Source organism: Trachurus trachurus (assembly GCF_905171665.1).
Source record: "Trachurus trachurus genome assembly, chromosome: 7".
In the NCBI taxonomy this organism is placed as follows: domain Eukaryota; kingdom Metazoa; phylum Chordata; class Actinopteri; order Carangiformes; family Carangidae; genus Trachurus; species Trachurus trachurus.
In genome coordinates, this window is record NC_139901.1 from 18,639,570 (window position 1) to 18,649,454 (window position 9,885).

A 9,885-nucleotide genomic window follows, 5' to 3' on the forward strand; every position below is an offset into this window, starting at 1 on the left:
TCACGGACCGATGACGGTATAAGATTTATGAGAAACTGCATCACGGCCGAACAATTGATCTAAATATGATCAAAATAATGTCCAAACTTTACACCGCTGACTTGTATAATCAGCCCACACACACACGTCCAGTTATTGTCAGCATCCTTTTAAAAACGGCCCTTCACAAACCAATGGGTGTGACGTCACGCAGGGTGCCGCGGCAAAAAGAAGTCACGTGGTTGAATCACTTTCGCGTCGTTACCATGGAGCTGTTTATGCAAGTCCGTCTCTGATTGGTCGGAGGTGTTGTCATGGCAAAGAGTGCGCGGTCATTGGTCGGTCCGACTTCTTATTGCGACCAATGGCGAAGCGCGCTTTTTACAAACTGCTCCGAGTCCAGGAAGTTGTCAGTCCTTTGCTGTGTGTTGAAAGGTCGCAGCCAGTGATCTTTAAACTGGACAAAACCCCAAGAAAGCACAAACGTTTGGATTAAATTGTATCGGGAACGGACACCGGATACCCAGGAGGAAGTAACAGTGGCTATTTTTGAAAGTATGTGAAGTGTGTACTAGTAAACGGGTTTAAGTTTGTGTGTATAACGTGTTCTTAGTATAAGCGACTTTGAATTTATCCTTCCCCTCGAGTTAAATATTTATTTCGTTATTGTTTCTAGTCAATCCGTCGTTTTCTGTTACAGAGACGTGTGTACTATCATGTATGTGCTATTAATTATATCTATAGATCAGACCACTAAATGCTGTCCCTGTCTGACTGCAGTGTTGGTGGTGAGCTTCTTTTCACCCCCAGCTTTATCGACCTAGATTTAGCTTTATGTTTGTTGTTGTTGTTGTTTAACCTGTTTTATCTATGAAGTATATTATTTGAATGGTATCGTAGCCTTTTTGTTTGTTTTTTGCGGGCTCAAACTTGACGTATTTCGTCCATCTTTGTGGTCAGTTTGCTCTCAGCCTGCGTGGTGCTGCTTCACGCATGGTTGCTCTCCTTTCATTTGTATTTTTCCCCATCTGTTGCTCCTCCAGTTCTTCTTCACACCTTCTTCACCCCCCACTTCCTCCACTGTCATCACGATGGATTCCTCTCCGGTTCTTCGGCAGCAAAGTCACAACAAAATCTGCAGTGACTTCATGAGGTAGGTCAGGTTATAGAAAGCCTGAGACACATCTTCAGCTTTCTTTTCTCCCTGACTCCTGGGCTGGACACTGTGCCAGTAGGGACTGAAATGTATCTGTGGCACAAACTAGTAAAGACTGTCCAGCAGCAAAGCCGATCAAACTCAATCTAGTTTAATAATTTTTCAATCACGTGTTCCTTATTTGAATTTTGCTTGTTGTAGAGTGTGTTTTGTTCAGACAAGATCCTTCAGCTGATTGTCTTGTCTGTGTCTTGTTGTCAAAGTATTTGAATTAAGTTGGGATTGTTATTTTGGGTTTAATCTTCACTGAAAAAATAGAAATGCTGATGGGTCATACCAAATGTCATGTTCCCTTACATGTAGAGAATTTGTTTTCTTGTATATTTGTTTGTTGTTTTGTTTAATGTGTAGGCCAAGGTATCTCTGTAGCACCACAATGCTAACAATGTTTTAAAGGAATAGTTCACCCAAAATTCAAATTTCACTCATTATCTACTCACCGTCATGTCGACTAAGGGCTCGGAGAAGTTTCAGAGTCCTCCGTGACTTCTCTGAGTTACAGCGGGGCTCCATGCAGCGCTGCATGTCCATATGACGGTTGCGAACGGAGCTCACTTTTCTTCGTCCAAAAAGACACACCAAAAAACATCCAAATACCTCCATACTGCTCGTCTGTAATGTCCCTCTTGTATTGAAGCCCCAACATGAGAAATTGTTCCGTGAACTGGGTGTCAATGCAAATTGCGCAAGATTTGCACAGACACAGGCAAAGCAGTGAACTGAGACACTGGGAGCTTCCGCTACAAACAAGCTTAAAACCTATACTTATTTAATTTTTTTCGGAACAATTTCTCATGTTGGGGCTTCAATACAAGAGGGACATTACAGATGAGCTGTGTGGAGGTATAGATGTTTTTTGGTGTGTCTTTTTGGACAAGAAAAGTGAGCTCCGTTCGCAACCGTCATATGGACATGCAGTGCTGCGCCGAGCCCCGCTGTAACTCAGAGAAGGCACGGAGGACTCTGAAACTTCTCCCAGCCCTTAGTCGACATGAGGGTGAGTAGATAATGAGTGCAATTTGAATTTTGGGTGAACTATCATATATAATATGAACTATAAAAAAAATAAAAAATAAAAGGTTTAGGGTTAGCTCCTGCAATTTGGCTCCTGCGATTTGGATATTGTAGTTCACTATTACATTTTTTTTTTAACAGCCCTACACAAGTGTTGTGAAGGCACGAGTATATAAAAAATCGCACTATACCCAACTCAACACATTATTAGGAACACCATACCACTATGAATACCATTTACCCGCTTGCACTGAATGTTGACAATGTTGACAGGACTGCATTGTATCATTCAGCTGCACATCCCCCCAAAAAATCTATTTGGTTCAGATCTCTTAACTGTTCATGAAACCAGTGTGTGATGGTTTTTGCTTTGCAATTTGGAGCATTCACATGCTGGAAGTAAGCACAAGATAGGTTGTGGCGAGTTTATCAAAGCAGCCGAGGCACCAACAATCATGTCACAGTTGAAGTCAATGAGACCATAATAATTTGCCCAAGAGTTTCTATAGTCTTTGCTTGTACAGGTGTTTCTAATAAAGTCATCAAATGACTATCGTTGCATTTATTCTCTCTAAATGGCTTTTTTCCATTTTTTTCCACCACAGAATTAAGAATGAACACAACAAAATGCCAACAGACTTGAAGCCTTCCAAACCTGTGTTGGCGCCTCATCTTTCTAAGCTGGACAGTGAGAACAAAGATCCAGGAACCTCACAAGTGGGTAAAAAGACGCCTGTGCGACCAGGTGGGAGCAGGCTTCCAGTTCTCGCCAAGTCTCTTTCCCTTCAGACTTCCTCTGACTTCAGTCAGTCACACTGTCGGTGGGAGGAGAAGCCTCTGGCTGTAAGTGGCTCCTTCCTGTTGTGTAGATTTAAATGTTTTCATTTAATAAGATGATTGTTTTATTCTTTATCATTACATTTATTTGCTACAGGGGAAGGCTAGGAAGAAAAAGCCATGCACCAGGCCCGTGCCGTTTAACTTTTCTCAGCCCAGGAGTTCAAGAGCGACTAGCGAAAATCAACAACCCCTAACTGGACCCCTCATGCAGCGCGGCAGCAGCACCGTCCAACCTGAAAAGAATATATCCAACACTTGTTTAAAGACCAATGACAGAGATGTCAAACCCTCTAAACACCAAGATGTGTTGCACAGCCATGTGGATTCAACACTTAAATCTCATCGAAAGGCAACAGAAAATATTTCCCACCTGTTGGGGAAGTCTGGACTTCCCAACTCTTTAAAGACCCCATCCACTTTGTCTGGTCCTCACTCAGCCAATCCCAATAATAACACTGTGCAGAGCAATGCTGCTTCTTCTGCACATCCTGCTGTTAGTGCAGAGACCTGTTTGGAAAATATGAACCAGCTCAGTCTCAAAGACCCGACCGATACACTGCATGCTAGCCACAACACACAGCTCACCTCGCAGCTTAATTTTTCAAAGGGTTCAAGTGGTGAGTTAACTTCACATTGTTTTTGAGTTTCCATTTCTGTTGCTGTGCAGATACCGTACTAATGTGATAACAGCAGTGCAGATACCATATGATAGAATATTTTGGCAGCAAATTAAATTTACAGTGATTTTAAATGTAAGTTTTGTTTTATTTGTTTGCGCAAACTACACAACTGTTAACAGTTATGTACTGTATCTCCAGATGGTTGTGAGCGTTGCTATATTAGTTTTGTCTTTGGTTACTACATCCCTCACTTGTTTGTCCTTGTGAATAGCATCCAACACCGATGCTTAGCTGGGGTTCTTATGTATTTCAGACAAAGGGAACAAATTTCAAACGGACCATGCTGCTTTGCTCAGCATCCTGCGGAACGAGGGAGTAAGCACTGCAGGTCTGGGAACTCCACAGTCGAAGTCCTACAACAATCTGGTGAGATGTCATTCACTGCCCTTATTTACATGATCTTTGATGTCCATACTGTTGGGGTGTTTTAATGTCGATGTGTTTGACAATGAGCCCAATAATGATCTATGTGCTACTGATTCTCTCGTTTGTAGCCCCAGCGAGTGTCCGTCATGAAGAGTCGACAAAAAGCTGCACCCACCGCAGGTTAGCATAGGACCTCATTTTCATTTTGTTTGTGTTACATTAGCCACAGAGAGAGATGCAAAACAATGTCATGGTACATTTATATGTAAACTTATAGGCTGCAGGTAGGTCAGCATTTCTGAAAATACACGTATAAGCATTCCTGCTGAGAGTTGCACGAGGACTGATAACAAAGCTCAAGTCTAGATGGCAAATGTGAAGCAACCTCAACTTGGCAGAAAGACTGGAGACGGAGTAACAACTCGCCTCACACTGTCCATAGAACAGTTTTAAATAATATATGGACTATACAAAGCAGATATGATACAGCATATTATATTGTGAGCTTTAGAGGTGCTGGGATGCTGACTGCAGATTCATATTGTACCACAGACTCAAGAGCCATAAACTGAGCAGAATTATGAGTCAGTATTACTTAAAGGGATAGTTCAACATTTTGGCAAATTGTCCCATTGCCATAATCCCTATATTTTAGGAGTAGGTTCATTACCTTTAATTGTCGGTGCAAGCTGTTTTTTTCTTTGTTTCCCTCATCAAACTCATCAAATACACAATCCAACAACTCCAAAACACTCTCGTGGACAAGTTATGACCTGCTCATTCACCACGCTATGAATAACGGGACGTTACGAATCAGAGTTGTTGATGAGGCAAATGCAGAGACTGCTTGATGAAAAACTGCCCCCGACGGGAACGTGCATCAGCGGTTTTGCATGAATTTACCTCGAAAACAACTGCCTCGTAACGTTCCGTTATTATCTCATAACGTGGTGAATGTGCAGGTCACAACTTGTCCACCAGAGCGTTTGAGTTGTTGGATTGTGTATTTGATGAGTTTGATGAGGGAAACAAAGAAATCCCATTAGCCTCTGTAGTGTAGCTCTGAGCAGCTCGCGGCTCTGCTCCGCCGTTCTAAAGATAGCTTGCACCGACAAATAAAGGTAACAAACCGACTCCTAAAACTATAGGGATTATGGCAATGGGCCAATTTGCCAAAGTGTTGAACTATCCCTTTAATATTACTTGTTGAAGGCTTTGGTGTGAAGTTCAATAACAAACAATACAATATCAGTGACTTTGTGTGTGTTTTGTGCTCTTCTCATGGGAGTAGTAAAGTTAGTGCGGTTCTCTCCGGACGCTGCTGCCCTGCAAAGTATCCTTCAGAACGAGGGGGTGAAGGCGGGCGGTGCCGCAACCCGCATGTCTGTCCGTCAGTCAGGCAGAGGCACTTCAATCTACACAGTATGTACTGATTAAATGTGTTTTCATTTCATTTCTTCCTTCCTCATTTCACGTCTTATAGCTTTATTTAGATGACTGCGCTGCTTTCGAGTGGCAAGTGCCCAGTTTCAATTTCTGTGTTGCTTCCCCTCGCAGCCTCAGAGAGTGCCGGTCAGAAAGAATCATGCAGAGGCACCCGGCGGACCAGTGGGTAAGATGCAGCAGCGTTGTTCTTGTTATCTTTATAAGACCTAATGCATCCTTATCTCTTTGTCCTTTCATCCTGATGTGACTCGGCTGTTTTTATCCTCAGCAGGAGCGCTCGTCGAGTCTCCGCTGCAGAAATGGACTCCAAAGAGAGTCCGCGACACCAGACATCAGCCCATGTCGGCGATGGTCAGTACACAGGCACTGTACGCGCATATTCTCTCCGTTTTGGCATGCGTTTGTGTTTCTGGCATCCGCTTCCTTATCACACGATGCTGTTGATGTTTTCAGAAATGGCATCTGTCGTCACAGCAGACACCGTACACCGGCACTCCCAGGCTAAGGAGCTGCAAAACCAACCTTCAGCTGCAGCAGGAGGTGAGAGAAGGAAATTCATTCAATTTTATGATGTGTTGAGAGATTTTACACCTGTGCTTTACAGAAATACTTTATTACGGTAACAATACTGAATAGTGGGGAAGGCTCTGTACTTTGTATTTTGTGTTTTTCTTTTTTGCACTTTTTTTATTGTGCTTTTATTGCGATATGGATCCCCTTGGGTCTGAAATAAAGAAATAAATTGAATAGAATAGAAAATAAGTTTGACATGGTCAGAGGAAAAACTTGTTGTTGAGGCATGTTTCAATAAATTCACCTCAATCAGTGGTTTCATCAGCTGGTTAATGTGCCAGAAAAGCCCATGACACCATGGGAGTAAATTAAAGGATGTTCAGTGCTCTATACCTCTTGATGGGTCTGAAATGTTAAATTAGGAGTAGGTGTATCCAGTTTTATGTGATGTCATTCTCAGTCAAATTTAGATTTTAAATCTTAGATAATCTGCTAAAATAAACAATGACCCTATGAATTACTAGATTTTTTTACATTTTTGCTGGACATCGGAGGCTGTAAATATTAAATCAAGTCATGTAATCAGGGCTCTTAAGAGTTTGGATGCTGTAGATGTAGAACAAATTAAGTTTTGTGCTAAATGTATGCATTTGAAGAGCAGCTTGCAGGTTTTAAAAGTAGACCATTATGATGCCACACGTTGGAGAAGCCACAGTTAAATTCACTTCAAAACAAAGACCATGCAGATAGCACAGCCAAAGCATTTAAATGCTACCAGCACAGAATATCATGTGAAAGTGATTTAAATGAACGCACTTTACAGTGCTCTGGTTCACAGTTTTTATTACTTTGTTGTTTGTAAGGAGGAGGTCATCCAGAGGTTGTTTGACGATCCCGAGGACGCGGAGAACGCAGAGACACAAGCTGAGCAGCTCCCAGCTCAAGACTCAAGTGTAAGAAGTCCAAAATATACAACTTTACACACAACAGCGCTGAATTCGGCTCTGTGTCTGAGGTGTTTATCATTATGTTGTCTCCTCCCTCATTTCTCTAGACTAAAACCCGCTGTGAGGAAAAGGTAGAGAAGAGCAGGGCAAACACCATCAAGCAAGAGGAGCAGCCACAGCAGCAGCAGAGGATTGTGGGAGAACAGCCATTCCTCCAAGCACCACACAGAGACTCGGTTATTTTTTTCTCAACGGGCAAAAATCTCTTCAGAGCCCCACGTTTTGAGAAGCTGGAGAGCTCATGTGATCAGGATCAGCACGGTCCGGTTTCATCAGAGCAGAGGAAAGTGCAGCCAGAGACGTCATTTGTGTCGGAGCCGACCGCTCGCATCAACCCTCCTGTTCAGAGTCTGCACAGAGGTAACTGATCCATCACATTCCCACAATCATTATTACCTTGTATGATAAACTATATCCTGGAAGTTATTCTGTGTTACGTAAGAGGAAAACACAGATATGATTATTTAGATAGAAAGGTTAGTGGCTCCTACAGAGAGGATGTAAACTGTTATGAGCATGTATTACCACTGTGCCGTCTGTTAAATATGTGACATTTTTTCTCACAGACATCGGTGCTCAGAAGAGCTGTGGTCTGAGTCCTGCAGTCGCGTTGCTTCGGAAGCGTCTCCCTCCTCTGGAGGAGCTGCGTATGGACGAGGAGGTGGCCACCTACACCTCAGTGTCCGTCTCTGCCCCGTCTGGGTTTCTACCCCCTCGGCCTCGCTGTGGAAACCCACTGGCCGCCATCCTGCACTACGAAGAGTCCTCTGTGAGTACGCTGCTGCTGCTGCTCCTGCAAAAACAAAATGTGTTCAAACAGTTTGATGTTACCGGAAAACTAAAGTCTAAAGCCTTGCGTCCCAGCCAGGGATGCTACAATTTTCTTTGCACACCAAAACACAAAAGGACTGAACAGAGGATATTAACAATGATAATAAGTGACTATTGGAGCCCCACCACTCGTATATTGTGAGTGTGGCGCTAGAAGAAATGTTACGTGATCATTAAAGGAACAACAATACGTTGAAACGTGCAGTCGCTCTAAGCTTCTTGACACAGTTCCAGCAAACAATACATGTTAATCAGTGATTTCTAAAAGCACTGGTGGACAGAGTCAGGCTAACAGGTTTTAAGCCTAATTGCTAAGCCAAGCTAACCGTCCGCTCTCGTCTGACTCCTGGTGAATCACACTGCATAGTGTTATAGCTCTACACATTTTCACATGTAGTGTTACAGTGACACCCTAAACAACGCTTAGCACTTTGAAACATAATATATATACAGTACAGGCCAAAAGTTTGGACACACCTTCTCATTCAATGTGTTTCCTTTTATTCTCACTGAAGGCACCAAAACTATGAATGAACACATGTGGAATTAACAAAAAAAGTGTGAAATAACTAAAAACATGTATTTTCTTCTTTGTCTTATCTTTCTTCTTTTCTTCTTCCTCCTCCTCTATCTCTGACCCCACCAATTCTAGTTTCTTCAAAGTAGCCACCCTTTGCTCTGATTACTGCTATTTGCTCTTGGCATTCTCTTGATGAGCTTCAAGAGGTGAACCTGACCTGAAAATGGTTTTCACTTCACTGGTGTGCCTTGTCAGGGTTCATTAGTGGAATTTCAGTGAGAATCTACAATGTAAATAGTCATGAAAATAAAGGAAATGCATTGAGTGTGTCCAAACTTTTGGCCTGTACTGTATATATATACAGTATATATACAGTAAGTGGATATTCACTGCACGTCAACACAGAGCTGATATCAATGCAACCTTTCTTTGTGTTTTCCAGAGATTTGTTCCAATTGAGTTCGACCTCTCCTCCGGTCCTTCGTCTCCACCCAGCTCTCCACTGCAGGAGAGATGATTTGCACTACAAGTACAGTACCTGTTGCTGTTGTGAATATCCACAGTGGATAATGTTTCTCCCTTGTACTGATGACACTTTCTTTAATGAAACTCACAATGTTTGTCCAACACTGCTGTTGTAAGCCTTAACACGAGTCCAAAAAAGCTCTACTGGTGTCACTATTTTGAAACCAACTGTCCGTCTGATTACTTTTTAAAAGATGATTTCTATCTGTTCAAAGTAACGTCTTTTATACTACAAGCACTCGTGTTTGTCAATAATGTGGATCCACATCTACATTATTGCATCAGAATTGTACATTATGTTTATGATATGACATGAACCCTAAAAATGAGAAAAAGTAAATGTTGTAAAAGGTCAATGAAGACACTCGTCTTCGTCAGTATTGTAGCTGTAGAGTGCACATAGGAGGAAGGGTCAGAGCTTTTCTGTTAGGTTATTGGTTACTTTTTTTAACAAACAAGAATCTTGTGTGATGAAATGATTAAAGGCCATAATGTACAGTGTTTATAATAAATGTATATATGTTACTACTCGCAATTTGTGATTTTTTTTTTTTGTCATGATACTAGATGGGCTCTAATGTCTTGCATTCCCCAGATTTTCTCTGGGTTAGATGTAGAGTTCAAGCCTTCTTCTGGAGACTCGAGCATGCTACACGTGAAACACACCCTGCTGCTGAATCGGCAACTGTAAAGGACAGTTTCCATTTGGACGATTAAATGTCAAACGTACAGGACAAGATCCTGAGACCAAAGGGATGAATTTGACAACCTCATGTGACCAAACTGTTCATAAAAAGCTACATTTAATTAACTAACAATGACATTAAAGGAGGAGAAGCTTCATATCAGGGTTGAATATGTAAAATGACACATGATTTATTCATTTTCAGTTTTGTTGATTGACCAATCCATTGATTGACTGCTCTGTTTGAGTTGTGAGTAGCTACT

At 42.0% G+C, this 9,885-nt stretch overlaps 1 protein-coding gene across 1 annotated transcript; it reads left to right on the forward strand.

Annotated features, from left to right (window-relative positions):
- Positions 1-401: 401 nt before the first annotated feature.
- troap (trophinin associated protein) lies at positions 402-8,929 on the forward strand (the record flags this gene model as incomplete). Its single annotated transcript, XM_083974606.1, has 14 exons — positions 402-534; positions 1,023-1,132; positions 2,815-3,052; positions 3,144-3,666; positions 3,983-4,095; positions 4,224-4,275; positions 5,387-5,517; positions 5,653-5,707; positions 5,810-5,892; positions 5,995-6,081; positions 6,918-7,007; positions 7,109-7,421; positions 7,628-7,830; positions 8,855-8,929. The coding sequence occupies exons 2-14, from the start codon at positions 1,071-1,073 to the stop codon at positions 8,927-8,929; spliced, it is 2,025 nt and encodes a 674-aa protein (XP_083830732.1). The 5' UTR covers positions 402-534; positions 1,023-1,070.
- Positions 8,930-9,885: the final 956 nt, after the last annotated feature.